The sequence below is a fragment of the Idiotropiscis lumnitzeri genome, chromosome 4, assembly GCF_059441095.1.
Source record: "Idiotropiscis lumnitzeri isolate Australia: NSW breed Sydney's pygmy pipehorse chromosome 4, RoL_Ilum_1.0, whole genome shotgun sequence".
In the NCBI taxonomy this organism is placed as follows: domain Eukaryota; kingdom Metazoa; phylum Chordata; class Actinopteri; order Syngnathiformes; family Syngnathidae; genus Idiotropiscis; species Idiotropiscis lumnitzeri.
This window is the reverse complement of record NC_142394.1, coordinates 7,742,977-7,760,219: the sequence shown is the minus strand read 5'-3', so window position 1 is coordinate 7,760,219 and position 17,243 is coordinate 7,742,977. Positions and strand designations below refer to the sequence as shown.

General features: G+C 39.4%; 1 protein-coding gene across 3 annotated transcripts in view; it reads right to left on the bottom strand.

Moving 5' to 3' along the window:
- The window catches only part of htr4 (5-hydroxytryptamine receptor 4), an 83,934-nt gene that overhangs the window by 23,396 nt on the left and 43,295 nt on the right, over positions 1-17,243 (bottom strand). For all 3 annotated transcript variants that reach the window (XR_015842940.1, XR_015842941.1, XM_088294600.1), the window contains exons 2-4: positions 14,873-14,951; positions 4,599-4,712; positions 790-990 (exon numbers count right to left, since the gene is read on the bottom strand). Coding sequence is in view for 1 of the 3 variants with exons in the window: in XM_088294600.1 (XP_088150726.1) it covers positions 790-990; positions 4,599-4,712; positions 14,873-14,928 (371 nt within the window). In the remaining 2 variants the exon portion in view is untranslated. The remainder of the gene's footprint in view (positions 1-789; positions 991-4,598; positions 4,713-14,872; positions 14,952-17,243) is intronic.

The window sequence follows — 17,243 nt, the reverse complement described above, 5'->3', positions numbered from 1 at the left end:
GGCTTTTCACTTCTTTGAGCGTAATTCTGCTTTTTTAGTGTCCAAACAAGCACCATAAAAATCGGGTACACGATTATTTATTATATATATTATATATTTATTATAGTTAATTGCTTTGAACATGAAATACTCATTTAATTTCTTTGCATTGCTCTATTATGTTGCATGAATCCAATTTTAATTTCTTAGGGCATGAATGTTTTTTTTTCTAATATTCTTTCCCCATAAATGCCTTTGATTGCTTCGGAAATTAATTTATTTCTTTTGGCAGGCTTACATGAATCCAGTTTTGATATCTGATGGCATAAAGACATTTCTTTTTTCAAATATCTTTTGCTGTACAGGTTTTTAGTTTGTTTAGGCTGAGAGCTGCTTTTGATTTCTTTGTGCATAATTCTAACTCATTTATTCTTTTGCCCCTGCTAAACTATATGGCATGAATTTGGTTTTATTGTAGAACTGCAACATAATGTGTTTTATTTATTTAATTTAATATTTATTTTCTATTTAATTATTAAATTTTTAATTAATTTAATTGAAATATTAAATTAAATTATTTGTTATATTGCACTGGCGAGGGGAGCTCTCCAATCTCGTTGTACACCGAGTACAATGACAATAAAAGGCATTCTGATTCTGATTTCTTAATGCATAAATAGACAACTTTGCCCATTTATTTGTAATTTATTTTTGCATATTTTCACTTTTGATGTCTTTTGGCATAATTCCACCTGTAATTTCATTGTGCATAAATCTCCTTTTTGGTCGAACTTTGAGCTTGGTTCTGACCTGTCAAGGGCAATGCAGCACAGGTGCATAATGGAGGCAGTGGTGAGCAGCACATCCAGCGATGTCCGCACCAGGCAGAAGGTTTCGCCGTAGATCCACTGCTGGTGCACCAAGTCGATGGCGCCAAACGGCATCACCAACAGCGACACCAGCAGGTCGGCAAAGGCCAGCGACACGATGAAGTAGTTGGTCTTGATTTTCCTGCGTAGGACGCACACAAATGTTCTCATCTAAATACCAACATTTCTTAGGTCAGTGTTAACAATACACATCGGGTCAGAAGGGTCTTCACAAATGAGCTTTCGGATGACGCAATCCTGACTCATGTAGGCTGAAATGCTGAGTCATGTGCAATACCAGGCTGCTATTAACAAAATGCACGCCCACGTAGAGCTTTTTTGTTTTGCTTGTTACTCACACACAGCAGCTTTTTAAGAAGGCAACACAGTGGAACATCAATGTTAGATTTTCTTTTCTTTATATAATGTACATACAGTAAAATAAAAAATCCAATCACAGAGAGCTGCTACATTGAATAAGAATATCTTGTAAAATTAATTTTATATATATATATATATATATATAAAATATATATATATATATAAAATTATTAAATTACTAAAAAAAGAAGCAAGGCGAAAACAAACAATGTTTCCATGAATTGCACTTACGAAGCAGATAAATTGTCCTTAAATAATTGTAAAAAAACATTTCAATTAAATAAAAAAATAAATAAAAATCACCTCTCCTGAAATTTAATGCCCCCAATGTTTATTTGTGTACGATTGTATCTATGTTAACTAGTAATCTTTAATTAAAAATGAAATGAAATTGAATGTCTTCACTGACAGGACGGACAAACGGAGCTGCTATAAAAAAGAAAACATAATCGAAGGCCCATTTAATCCAAGACAAAAAACATGACAGAAAATGTAATTGAATGTTCCCTGATTCCTTGAAGGAACTAATATTTTTCACATTGCGTGTTGCACAGTGTCATGTGAAATGCGCTCTTTGAGAGCGACACCCATTTGTGCACGTATTGGAATGTTTAGCTGGTTAATGAGAATTAAACTGAACTACTGTCCACATTATAAATTTGTTTTATTGTTGTTGTATGACTTAGTTTTGGTCCATGTACAGCACTTTGTGGTTGTCTTAAAGTACTTCATAAATACAGTTGAGTTGAGCTGTTAACAAATAGGTCAATAAATCCCATCTCAACAGTGTGGTAACGCCTTGTCATTAAATTGCTCTTGCTCTCTGACGCTGTCCGAGCACACAGGGAGTTTAGCTCCGCGCTGGAGAGCTGGTATGAAAAACACGGAAGGATTCAAAACTGAGAAAACACCCAGGGTTTGGCCTTTGGATAACCTTTCTGTAGGTTAATGCTGCTGCAAAGTATCGCGCTTTAGGAAATATACGGCGTGGATATAAGAGCACGCCTATTATCAGTAACCATGATCTAATTGGAGTTTTCATTCTTTTTGGACTATGATGTGTTTTTCCTGTAAAAGTACAGTTAGGAACCATTCAAGTTGTTTTGGGATTTGCTGCTTAAACAGAACACAAATAGCAAATGTGGATTCTGGGTGCGAGTCCGAACTCTGGTAATGACATTATTGAATAGAATTAGACGGGTTTTGTCACACTGCATCAAATGAATAAACTGCTCTCTGAAAAGCACTAATGTTCATCATTCTATGCGGAGGATAAAAAATATGACGTAATACTGTTATGCTGTCTGTCGGTCTAAGCTATGTAACGTAGTTATTTATATACACAGGGTGAAATTGTTTTGTAAATATCAACTTGAAGTTACACTAAACAGCATGAAGCCCCTTTTTTGAAAAAGTGTTCACTATTTGCTTTTTGCAAAGTGAGCGGGGACCTCAACGTATGTCTCATTTACTTTCTGACATTTTGTGACATTATATTTTATTTTATACAGTTGCACTGCGTGTGTGTGTTTGTGCAAGGAGGTGTGTGCGTGTATTTCCCGGTGGACCAAGAGGCAATGAGGCAAGAAGAAGACGCAAAGATGGTGTGTCATTGTTCTCCCCGTGGGGAGGACAGACGCCAAAGCCACTTTTGCTGTTCGTGCACATCAAATAGACACACTCTACATTCCTCCTCACATGTGACACACACCTGCCAGCATGTGCACTACTTTTTCTTTTTGTACCTCGTCCTAATTTCATGGCTTTAACCTTAAAGTTTGCTTAAACACACATGTACACACACACCCACACACACAAGGACATTAAGTGACCGGTATCTCACAAAGAAGTGAAACACAAAGACAAAATGGAGGTGAGGAGAAGGAGGGGACAATCGATGTGACAGCTCTCTCCCATGGGACAATAACCAATCATCTATTTACACTTGTCACGCACGCACACACGCGCGCGCACCCCCACACACACAGACACAAGCACTCATGGACACACGCGGATCATTTGGAGCCTCTGATGTTCCGAAATCTCACAATGGCCATAATGTTGAGGCTAATAGAAGCCCTAATTAATCCATGCAGTCAATTTACTTCATTTGAACACCCTTGTTCGTAACACTTACTCCAAGTTACTACTCAAAGACAGTCAGATTTCAGAGCCGCTTGGCTGCCGGGTAAAATAATTCAGAATTATGGATTAAGAGCACATGCAGTATGAAAACTGACAATTAATAAATGGACACAAAAATTCAATTTGATTTTGAGTTGACAAGACCAAAGAGCTGCTGCATAATACAAATAATTTTAAAGACAAAAATAATGCAATGACATGACAAAAATAAGCATTTTCAGAAGGAAGTGAAAGGGGAAATAAAGAATGAAGAAAAATGTCAATTCAAAAACATGCAATGAATGAATGAATAAACAAAACAGCAAAAGAACACAATTTACAAATACAGTATAATGAAAACAACCAGAAAAAAATAAATGTATCATTTAATTTAGTTTAAAAATATATTTAAAATAAAATATACTTTTATCATTCAATATTTAAATAAAAACAATATCACTGATATTTCTAATTTAAAAGGTAATGAAATGAAATTGTCAGTTCAAAATTTTAAATATTATAAGTACACTGTATACAGTGGATGGAGAAAGTCTACACACCCCTATTTAAATTCCAGGTTTTTGTGATATAAAAAAAAAATACACCAAGATAAATCACTTCAAAATATTTCCAACCATTAATGTGTCCTAATATACCCTATACAACTCATAATACTACAAAAAAATAAATCAAGAGGGGAACTAAAGATAAACAACTGAGACTGTTTGCACAAATGTGCACACCCTCTTCCGACTGTAGATGTGCCTGTGTTTACAATGATCACATTCATGCTTATGTTAAATGAGAGTAGGCACATACCTGCCACCACTGGAAAAAACCCTGATTAACACTAAATAAATTTCAGTTGTTCTAGTACTCGCATATTTGCAAGGTTCTGTTTTTTTCCAATTTGTTTTCAATCATTTTAAATTATTATTGTTAATTTTTCTGTCATTCCATTCCCCGCCAACTATTAAATGTTCACCAGCGTTTTTGAAGATTTTTTGGGAGGTTGGAAAAATTTCAGTGGGTGTCAATGTGAAGATTTTGGCTATTCGAGGGCCGGCCCAATCCCACTGCAGGTATATTTTGTTGCTTTCTAGCTGAAGCCTAAAGGGATCGTGCTAAAACTGCTTGCACTTTCGAACTATTCGTGCTTTCCTCCACCTTGACAAAGGCTGAAGAAAATCAATGCAACGACACCAAGGTAAAACAGTTGACACTCTAAATGAAATGGTGCGTTACCTGAGTTGCCTGTCCTTGCAGACGGCCACCATGACCAGGAGGTTTCCCAGGATGCTCATCGACATGACTAGAGACAGGAAGCAGATGAGGGCCATCCGCTTTGGCATGCTGTTGCTATAGAAACAACAACACAAACAGGTAAGCTACAACTTTTTTTAAATCATTTTTTAAAAATGTTCATTTATTTCCTGTCAAACACGTAACTAAATGAATAAAGGTATGAAACTGGTTTGAAAATCAACTTTAGACTCTTGCATGTGACTGCATTAACGAGCGCATTGAGGTTAAGGGCTTCAAAGTTGGATTTTTAGGCAAAGATTAGAAGGATTTCAAGCCATTATTTTTGGTTTGGAAATTTGGGTTTGAAATATGGTTTCGGCTTTCAAATCAAGGCTTTGACATTTAAGGCTAAGGTTTCAGAATAGTGTTTTTTCAAAACAGGCCAATGCTTTCAAGTGAGTGAGTCATATTTAGATTTGGGTTAAGGGTTTCCAACCAGGTCTATGGTTTCAAAGTTGGATTTCAAGACTGTGATAGGATTGCAAATTAGGGGTCCATCTTGAGTCAAAATTCCAAAGTATGGTAAGTTTAAAAAGTAAGAGTTCACGTTTCAAATTAGGGTTTCATCTATCCCAGGCGTGGGCAAACTACGGCCCGGGCCCCATTAAACATTTTCATCCGGTCCGCCGAACTTGAAAACAATTAAATGAATAAACCTTGTTAATGTTTTATTTTCTAAATACCGTGTTTTTCAAAGAGATATATATTGTTGTAATGCTTTTGTTCACTTTCATTTAGAATAAAATGTATTTTCTTTCTCCGATGAGGTGAGGATACCAAAACACTCCATCCATCTGCTCCTGGTCCCGCCCCTCTGTCAAATTTTAGAACCCATGGTGGCCCGCCAATCAAAAAGTTTGCCCAACCCTGATCTAGCCTGTTCCAACACATCTGGTTCAAATGCTCATGATCAATTATAAGAATTGTCAGAGTTTTTTGATGAGTTCATCATTTCAATCAGGTGTATTGGAAGAGGGAGACATCTAAAAAAGGATGGGTTGTGGCTCTTGAGGACCCCTGATATAGGATAAGGGTTTTGAGTAACTGTTGCAAATTATTGTTTCATATAAGGATTAGGATTTCAAATTAGAGTTTCAAGACTGGATTGGGGTTGCAAATTATGCTTTAAAACCAGGGTTAGAAATGCAAAGCAGTGTTTCAAGCCTAGTTTCAAGGGTTGGGTTACAAAAAAAAAAGGGAATAGTGTTTCAATTAGGGTTTCATATCAGGGTAAATAAAGCCCCTATCCCACTGAGCGGCGAACATTTGCAACGGGCGCAATATGCGCATTCACATCAGGGTTGGTTCCAGTTCAAAAATGTTCGCTAGGTGGTGAATATTTACAACCTGGAACCAACAATGACGAAACCTAACGAGAGTGCAACATTCGCTGCCTTTGCAAACACAAAATAACATGATTTGGATCCATTTGAAGGTGTGTCAGGTCTGCAGGTGAAACTGGTTTGAAAGCAGTTTAAATTGGATTGATGCAAAGATACTTAAGACACAGGTGGGAATAACAAGGTCATGAAAGTGTAGTTCAGCAACAAATTGAAGATGAAAGTCATCATGTTTGGTTCGCTTTTGGCGTTTTATTTGATGGTGATTTGATCAAAGCGCACGTCTCGTTAGGGAGGTCACCACGTGACGTTCTCTGATCTTCACTCGGGTCGGGAAATTGAGCACCTGCCTCGTCGGAGAGCATGAGAGGCTTCAACCTGCGGTGCTCACGTTAGTAATGTCAAACACGAGCCGCGTCAAATGCCAAAAGAGAGCTTTTATTCCTTTCAGCATCCCGTCAGTTTTTACAAAAACACTCAAGACTGGTGTTGGGTAATGTGTTCTTTAACACTTCAAAATGCGTGACGCTTGCAAATGTCCTGCAGCACAGCATTTTTGTTGTTGTTTGAATCAGCATAATGGATTTTCATTCAAGGTCATCTTAATGCACCACTGTTTGCTTTTTTTGCGTGTTTTTTGTTTGTTTTTAACAATGCTTTTAAGTCAGCTAAGAAAGGAATTACAAATAAATTAACCATCTTTGTCGCATATCAGGGTTTCAAATGAGGGTTACAGATTCAAATGAAGGTGATAATCAGAATTTAGAGTTTCAAGCCAAGGTGGAGTTTCAAAGTAATGTTTCAAGTTTAGTTTAGGGTTTCAAAATAGGGTTTCAAATCAGGTTTAGGGTTTTCAAGTAGGGTTTCAAGCCAGTCTTTGTGTTTAAAATCAAGATTCATCCATCCATTCTCTTCCGCTTAGCCAAAGTCAGATCGTGGACGCATCATCTTGAGACGGGAAGCACAGACTTCCCCTCTCCTCAGCCACACCCAAAGGTGTTCCAGAGCCAGCTGGGAGACATATTCTCTCCAGGGTGGTTTCAAAACAAAGAAGGGATTCAATACACATTGGAGAATTTCAAGCCAGGGTTATAAATTAGGGTTTTAAGACAGGACTCAGGTTTTATAGCAGGGTTATGGTTTCAAAGTTAGCCTTACAAGCCAGGTTAGGCTTTCAAGCCACAGGTAGGGTTTAAAATCTGAATTTCAAGCCAGGGCGAGGATTCAAGTATGTTGTCTTGTTTAGGTTAGGGTTTCTAAGTAGGGTTTCAAAACAGATTTGGGCTTTCTAAATTAGGGTTTCAAGCAAGCGTTCTGGTTTTAAAGGTGTATTGTACTGTCACGTTCAAAATCGCTTTTTCTCGACCTGCTAAGTGCCACACAGGGGATCCCAAATTGAGAACAAAGACTATGTGGAATGTGGGAGTTCTCTTAGTGGGAAAACACACAGTCGCCTTTGTGAGGCTTGGCGGGTATCAAACACAATCGTAGCTCAAAGGTGTCAGAGGCCATGACCAGGTCACGGTGAATCCCAATGTATGCAAATCACGCGCTTATTGGCACTTTTTGACTGGACAATAAAACTGCATGGCCAATGACCGGCGTGCTGGGCTTGTTAGCAGGAAAGATGGTGACGCGGTGCTACTTGTTGCTAGGTGGAATTTCCTTAGACCATGCAAACAAAATGGGAATTGAAAATCTGTTCTTTCCACGGTAACCTGGGGCCGTGAGCGCCGCTGTCCGCACACAGCAAAGATAGACAGGAGGGGGACGACAGATACGGGCTTGCGCAGTGAAAATTCAGCGTTTCAGGCTTGGGTTTGGGGTCTCAAAGTAACGTTTTAAGACTGGGTCAGGGTTTCAATTTCGGGTTAATGAAGGTTATAGTTTTTAACAAAAGTTTCGACATGCATGAAAGTAGGGTTTAAGCGAGTATTAGGATTTGAATTTGGGTTTCAAAATGGTTTAGGTGGGGTTCAAACAAGAGTCTTATGGTTTTCATGGAGGTTTAATTTAATGTTTCAAGACATGATGAAGATTTAAATGTAATTACTTTTACTTGAGTCACAATAATTTAAAGTAACAGTACACTTATTTGAGTAAAATATTTGGCTATTGTTTCCTTTCTGCGTCACGACGGCAGTCTGTTGCGTGGAGTGAAAAGGCCTACGGGGTTTTAAACGCCGTCTACCATCATATATAAAACGACATTTGCTTTAAGGCTTGGTCTGTGATGAGAAACTGCTTTCATTTGAACTAAACAGTCAGATTAGAAATAATGAAATTCCTTTGAACAATATGAGTCTCAGAGTTGGTGTCGTCCCATCTCTGGAAGATATAACGACATGAAAATGACCATTATTATCATCTTTGTCATAATTGCACGGCTCATTGTTGCCGCAGGTCAGCGCACACAATTAAAAAAATTTGATTCATAATCTTGAAGCCCTCCATGTGGATCTGTAATGAAGCTCACTTGAAAGCGTAAAAGAGTGATTGGCAACTGTGCGAACATGCTGTGCCTCACTATTGTTAAATGTCACCTCGTGTGAGATAAACTTCAAATCATTTTCATGCCGTGCTCGAACAAATTATTACTCCCATTGAAATCGTGTGCCCCTAAAGCCATGAGCGGCCACTCCAAAATGGGAATTACTACACTGTGTGACACGCTAGCACGTCAAAGCCCAAAGCTAAGCATAGCTGCGTTGAATTTTGTTAACAGGGTTTCAAGGCATGGTTAGGGTTTGGAACAAAGGTTGTGGTTTCAAAAGAGGGTTTGAAGACAGGTTTCGGATTTTCAACAAAAGTTTGGATTTTAAAATAGCTTTCAAGCCACGATTAGAGTTTTGCAAGTGGTGTACAAGTAAGGGTTTTAAACCAGGTTTAGAATTGCAAAATATGGTTAAACCCTAACCCTAAACCTGAAACTGGGGTTTGAAGCCACGGTTAGGCTTTTGAACTAAGTTTAGGTTTTCTAGTAGTGCTGCTTCGATCAATCGGCCTCAGATCGTGAACCTGGAAAAGAACGTGATTATCATGTCAAATAATGCCCTTTATTTCTGAAGTGGAGGGTCGCTCCCTCTTTCCGTAACACAGCACATGATTCAGATCAAACCAGTACTGGAATCATAATGTATGTTTGCGTATTTTCTGCACTGTCAAGTTCAAACCATCTCCTATTTTGGTGTAATACACTGATGGAAATTCGGATTGATTGTTTTTCTTTTAATCTGATTTAACAATTATAACAAATATTTATTTTTTGTATTTTATTATTTTTATTATTCAAATACTTGTTTTATTATAAAAATACTTGTTAAAGTAGGATTTAAGCCTATAGGGCTTACTGTTCTGGCTAAGAAGAATTCAGTCGGAAAGAATTTCAATGGTAAACTTTTGAGATTGGTGTTTCAAACCCGTGTTAGGATTACATATCACAATTGGAGTACAGTAATACCCCGGTTATCGCGGTTAATGGGGACCGAGACCACCCGCGAAAACTGAAAATCCGCGAAGTAGCGGCGCACCTTCAAAAATGCTTAAAAAAAAAAAAAAAGTGCGAAGTAGCGGCGCACCTTCAAAAATGCTTAAAAAAAATAATAATTAAAAAAAAAATATATATATATATATATATATACATACGGGTAGAGAGAGAGAGAATGAAATTCATGTTATAACAAAAAAAAAATTATTATTAAAACATTATTTTTTTATTCCCCAGCCATTATTTTTGTATTTATTCAATTACTTCTTTTTGTATTTATTTAATTACTTCGACTTTTACCTGCTGGTACGCCGTCCGGTGTGCCCTGTGAAATGAAAGGTGGCATTCTTTATTTATTTATTTATTCATTCATAACTGACAGCCTCGCGCTGCGCTCGTGCCCGGGCGGAAGAGGTGCTCCTCTCCGGCTTAATTGTCACGCACGCCGGACCTGCTCCCCCGAAGCGTGTCTCCGTTCGGTTGAACTCGGTTTTATTTCGCCCCGCCCGTGCCCGGGGAAGGTGCTCCTCTTCGGCTTACTGTGACGCGAGCATGCCCTCCTCCTCCGGAGCTTCCATTCGGTTAAACTTAGGGGCCGCTTGACACCGCCCGTGCCCGGGGAAGGTGCTCCAATTCGGCGTAACTGTCACGCACGCCTGCCGGCCTCCTCCGGAGCTCTCGTACGGTCCGGACCGCGCGAAAAGTCGCCCCGGATCGTGCCCGGGGGAACGTGCTCTTCTTCGTCCACTCTCCTCTTCGCCCACGCTCTTCTTCGGCGCACGCCGGCTGTCTAACTGCTCCAGTGCCCCCTCGTGCCGCTCTGCGAAACTACAATGGCCCCGAATATTTTTTATACCCGCGAAGCACTGAACCCGCGACAGGTGAACCGCGAAGTAGCGGGGTATTACTGTATATCAAATTGTATTATAATTGAATCATATGGTAATAAGACTGAGTCAACTTGCAACTGGAATGGATGGGAAACATAATTAGAATAAGTTGTAATCGTATTGTAATTGTAATGAATCGTATTGTAAGTAATTGCTGTGAACAAAAACTTGTATTACAGTATACATCAAATCTAAATTTCACAGTTTCTTTCCGAGAGCCATCTCTATTCTGAATTCTCACACACACACGAGACCACCCTTACCTTGCAGAACAGCATTGTGATGTGTTTTTATATATCCTATATATATTGATTTTTGGAAACAAACACTTGCTTTTTGTATGCATTATGATCGTATCATTTGATGCCGCACAAGCATAATTTATTTTAAACCACATTGCCTCTTATCTGATGACAGCAGAACGGTTATATCATGTTACCAATCACTCAGTTGCAAATGGATCCGCACATTTACCTCCTTACCAACTTTTCAACTGAATATTGTTTATTATACAATTACTGTTAGCATTTAATAAATAAAACTTTGGAACAATTTGAAAAAAAAATCAGAATGACATTTTTATGCTGACTACGACGAAAAGGGCAGTAATTTTTTTTCTAGCAGGTCAAATTTTTTTTTCTTCAGAGCTTACATTCCTAATAAGCAAATTTCACCTGGTTAGCTTTAGTAAGACTAGTAAGAAGAGTTAATAATGATTTGACTCATCTACAGCTACTTGCTCGTGCAGTCACAATTGAGACAGTGCGGTGAGAGGTGTGTGCAGCTCTCCGTTCTGAAAACAGAAATCTTGTATAGTTGGAATTAAAGGGATCGATGTTGACTTTTCTGTTAACCTTGTGACCATGGGCAAAAAGGTTGTAAATTCCATTTTATTTTATTTGTTTTTATTTATTTTTATAACTATTCTATTGTGTTTTACTTACATACATGCACACTTGTCTGAAGAAAATGTGGCTCCTGTAGGTGAAAAACGTGACACTCAAAAAATAGTTAAAGCAGCAATCAGACCTAACTTAACAAAAACTGTTCAAGTTCCAACAACATAATTTATCTTTGATTTTCATTTTTGGGAATGAAAAGTGTCTCTAGTATATATATTTTTAGGGCCCAATTTCAGATTTCATTGTTCTTTTGAGGAGACACTAGTTCAACTGCACCAATTGCAAAATTGCACCGATATACCATTTCTATTTCAAACTGAAACTAGTAACGACCTAAAACAATGTCTGTGTCATTAATAGTCTTGTGTTGTACTACAGTCACTCAGGGCAGAGGGCTCCACTGCCCCACATAACCAAATAAAGACAGGGAGGGACAAGGTACAAGAATCCAGAAAGACGCACACTCAAGAAATGACTACCAGCACTAGACTAGTCATTAATACGTTATGAACATCAATCGCATTAAATCGCTTAGTGCCATCAAGTGGCACTGGTGGGGCACTATTTCACTTGCCCCAAATTCAAGCGTGGGTCTATAAATAAATGTCACACACCAGTCAAACTCAGTCTACTGTTTCCATGCCAATTTGGGGCAGACAGATGAAATGACAGGTCAGATTAAAAATAACTCGACATACAGATTACGATGTTCCCTCATCATATTTTGGTTCATTATTTGCAACCTCGCTATATCACATTGCTACACTGCCCCATCTTCTGTGGTGGGGCACTACCGTACTTGATCCAAATACTCAAATGTAATGTTTTTCATGCCAATTTAAATAAAATATTTTTCTAGAGGAACAAAGACAACAACACAAATACACATTTACTCTGGCATGTAATGAGTGAACGTTGAGCTTCCAGCAAGTGGTCATGTTCGTCTCCCGTCACGTTCCACTTCACCGAGCATCATCCTCGCCTTCCGATTCATTAAAACACACCAGCGAGCGACTTCGCTAGTGCGCTACATGACAACTGTGTGTGCGGCCGTGTCAATCAGATGAAAAACAAACTCGCGCCGCATAGAAATTCCATGGAGAGAGAAGAACTCCAGGCGGTGTTTTGCTCAGAGCAGCTTGTCTGCGCGCATTAGCGTAATGATTTTTTTACACCGACATTACATGAGAATTGTTTGCAACAGCAGAAGAGCACATGACACATATTTCCATTGGTAGCAATCTGGAAACATGAAGCTTCTTGCAGGCCTACGCAAGAAGGCTTAAATTCCCCACTTTTTAATTTATTTTTATTTATTTATTGATTTTTTTACCAATGGTTCTTCAAATTCTAAGTCACTTTTGAATGATCCCTTTTTGATTGGTAAATTCCTGGCGCACCCTTATTTGTGACCCAAACACCCTGAAACAGAATTTCTTTTTTTAGCCAACCCACTAAGTTGCAACAACGTTGCAGCTTGGTTGTCACGACAACACAAAAACACATCATGAAAACATAAATGTCGCCGTTCAAGTTATTCCACGGCGCAATCATCCACAATCAAGCAAATCAATCACATCTGCAGACGCCATTTACTAGTGTCCCGGTCGGGCTGTGTTAGAATTGATGGAACAAAGTGGGGAAACATTTTTCCCGCACTTTCCAAAAAAGTGCTTCGACGTACATTAGACTTTGAACGGAAATTCGACTAGAACCGCATTAGGGTGGAGAGCCAACAGCTGTGATCAGAAATGTTGTATTACAATTAATACGTATCTCGACTTAAAATAAGTTGACGGCTACATTAGCATTTTAGCAGACGTTCTAAGACACGGAAACAGCTGACATCAGCCATGACAAAGAGCTCGATGTCAAACGTGTATTAAATATTTAGAATCTCATCAATAATATTTGCACTATTTTGCACCACAGAGTTTTGAGATCTACATAATAGGTTTCACAATTATATTTTTAATCAATTTAGCTTTGTTTAAGGCTTTTTATTGACATATAACCTGAAATATATTAGTGCAAAATGTAAAATATTTTCGAGTTAAAAAAAGTGCATTTTCATATACAGAATTACACAAATACAAAAGTCTTTCCTGTCCTTGCATTTTACAATAATAGTTTTTATTGTTTTCAAAGGCATAATGGAATTTTCCGTTATGTTTGTAAATGCCACTGTACATTGTAAAAGAAAATCGCAAATATAGGGATACACCCCAGAGTTAGGGTTCTAAAGTGGGCTTTAAATTTAGGGTTTAAATCTTTCATTTTTTTTCTGACTTTTTCTTTTCCTTGTCCCAATAGTTGTGTCCATGTTGCAGCTGTTCCATACGAACACGTTCAAGTCGTGAGGAATTATTTTCCTCCACAGAAATAATGAAAAGTTAAAAGATAAGACCCAAATGAAACATGCACTGTTCTCTTTGAAGACTGACAAGATGTCTTCATCAAATAATTCCACGCCTCATCATCGTGCTGAATTGAATGTGAGCCACAGCGGTCTGTGAGGAAATAAATAACTCCGCCATGATTGCGGCAGTCATTTAAGCAAAACAAGCTGCAGGCTGAAGGATTTTTTGCAAAGTGCACAAAAAGAAAGAAGGAAAGAAAGAGGAAAAAGAAATAATATGTGCTGGTTCTCTTATTAAAGCACTCAGCCCGAGTGAGGTCAACACAATAGCACCTTGAGCATGAAACCACTGAAGCACACTTTTAATTATACATTAATTTACCCACCGGGTTCTTTTTAAAAGGAAAAAACAGCTCGAGCAGATAATCTGCTTTTTTTTTTAACAAAAATGCATGAAGAACACAGGTCAACTCAAATTCCCTGTAACAAAAACACCATGCATTCAAAGAATAGAATAGAAAACACAAAACATATGGACAGAAATCCTCTGATTGCTTGCAGGTCACTTGTTGCTAGGCAGAATACACAGGTAAGACAAAACTGTCCAGTAGGACAATGAAATATTCCTGCATATACAGCACATGCTCTATCTGAGCTTGTGCAATTCGAAATCTGATCATAAAAGAAGTGACCATGTCTGCTGTGCTTTTTCTTTGGTGACTTTTCACTATGTTTCACTATTTTACTATTAAGATGGAGGAACATCATTTTGCTTCACAGTTAAAAGTGCTCAAGAGTTACTTAAAAAAATCTTTCTTTCAAAGTCTTTCCATTTTCATGAACCAAATACGAGATGGAATGCCACAAATGTCATGAAAAGTTCTGTTATTATCTGTACGTGTGTGTGACAGTGTGTGTGTGTGTATGCGATTGAATGTGCTTGTTTGTGACATTGTGATACAATTTTATTTAAATGGATGTGTATGTTATTCTAAGATACTTAGTTGGTAAAATAAATATGTTCCAATTCAAATGAGAGCATGTCCCGTAACTGAAATGGATGTATTCTTGAGTTTAGAATGTAACAATTGGGTTTGGCGAAAGGAAAATTTCACTTTCAGCTATACTATTAGGACCCTTGTGAGGAGAAGCGGTACAGATGGGGTGCAGTGAGCACTACTAGAGCGGTATATCTAATTAATTTTTATTTCATGTTTTTTTTTTACGTGTTCTCACCTGTCAGTGAATAGCTCCTCCATCACCGGCATGTGGCCTGAAGGGCTGATGTTCATGTGACCATAAATACAGAGAAGCCCTGCAGACAAGACAACTCCATTAACACCTTCATCATCATAATCATCATCATCATCATCAGCTCAATTACACCTCATTAGATTTTTCATCGTAGAAAAACAAACGCAAATGTGACATTTAACACAGACGCGGCGCTGATCTGATGCCGCCGGATTAAACGGTTGATTTAGTCAGCACAAATTAGCGGTTGGTTCTTTTAACTGAATCTGGCATGGTTAATGAAGTGACGCTTGCTATTAAGCATACATTGAACATTTTGTCTTCTCAAATGTGAAAAGCATTGAGAACTCTCTCTAATCTGGTGGTGGTTGTTGTATGTTCAGTATGTGGGTATGGGAGAGTAAGGGGCCTGGGAATAAAACTCTAGTTTTAATATGCACACTTCACCAGACAGGACTGAACAGTCCTTTTTGAGCCTTCATGACCCCCAAGACATATTCAAGAATGACTTCTGAGGATCCCAGACAATGACCCGCTTCAAACCAAAATGACAGATTTTTAAGGCACTGCTTCTTGAGATTTTTTTGTCGGTCTACTTATGATAGACTCGCCAACTATATTGGATGTTGCTAAAGGAAATTGGATCCATCCATCCATCCATCAATTATCTACCGCGTATCTAGGGTCGGGTTGCAGAGGCAGCAGCTTCAGGAGAGAAGCCCAGACTTCCTTCTCCACAACCACGTCTTTTAGTTCATCCAGAGAGATCCGCAGCGTTTCCTGGGTCGTTCTCCTGTCATTGGGACATGCCCGGAACACCTCACCACGTAGGTGCCCAGGAGGTATCCAAATCGAATGCCTGAGTCACCTCATCTGGTTCCCCTCAACGTGGAGGAGCAGCTCAACTCTGATTCCCTCTCAGATAATCGAGCCTCTCAACTTCTCTCTAAGGGAGAGCCCGAACACCCTACGAAGGAAACACATTTCAGGGCGTTCGTATCCGGGATCTTGTTTACTCGGTCACGACCCACAGCTCGTCATCATAGGTGAGTGTACGAACGTAACGAACGTAGATCGACTGGTGAATCGAGAGCTTTGTCTTTCGGCTCAGTGCCTTCTTCACCACGACAGACCGATACAGCGTTCGCATCACAGCAGACGTTAGAGGGATCTGCCTGTCGTTCTCACGCTCCATCCTACCCTCACTCATGAACAAGACCCCAAGATATTTTAACTCCTCCACTTGGGGCAGGATCATGTCCCCAACCTGGAGAGAGCACTCCACCAGTTACTGACTGAGGATCATGGAATCAGTTTTGAAGGTGCTGATCTTCATCCCAACAGCTTCACACTCGGATGTGAACCGCTCCAGTTAGAGTTGGAGATCCCAGGAGACGTTCCCAGAAAACCCTCAATACGTTTGGTTCTTCCTGGTCGGCCCGCCATCTTCTAACCAGTGGGAGCCAACACACCACCAGGTGGTGATCAGTTGACAGCTCCCGCTCTCCCTTCACCGGAGTGTCTAAAATTGCAGCCGCAAGTCTGATGATACAATTAGAAATTCAATCATCGAACTGCTGCTTACGGTGTCCTGGTGGCAAGTGCGTGCATGGACACTTTTATGTTTGACAATCTAAACTGAACCCCACTCAAGTTCAGATCGTGGGGTTTGGGGGCGTTCCTTCCAATCGTTCCCCATGGAGTGCGTCCCCCAGCACATCCTCCAAGGACTCTAAAAAGGGTGGGTACTCTGAACTGCTATTTGGTGCATAAGCAAAAACTACAGTCAGTACCTGTCACCTCACCCTAAGACTACCCTCTTGTGAACCCCAATCTACAGTAGCCAAGCTGGGGGGCGATAAGTATGCCCAAAACTGCTTGGCGCCTCTCACCATGGTGGAAGAGTGTCTAACCCCTCTCAAGAGGACTGGTACAAGAGCCCAAGCTGTGTGTGCACATGAGCCCGACAACGTTCAGTCAAGGTGAGAGCAGGCAGCTGCAGTACACTACATGGATGAGAGGAGTTGCCGCTTCGAGGTAGATATTTCTCCCAAATGAAACAGAAAGCAGACTAAAAATGTTGTTAAATAGCAGCGGAAGAAGCCTTTGGCTAGCTGGGATAGGCTCCAGCACCCACCGCGACCCAGATATTGGATGAATGGATGGAAGAAACCTGTGGCTTGTGTAAAGTTTGAACGTGTGTGTGCATAAAGAGTATGTGAACACTGAAACTCTTTGCCAAGGTGTGTTTATACTAAACGAAGCTAAGTTAGCGAGCTAACATCGCTCCCCTAGTGTTCCCGGTGTAGTCTGACTGATCTGCAGGAATCATAATTAAAGTTTTATCTGAAGC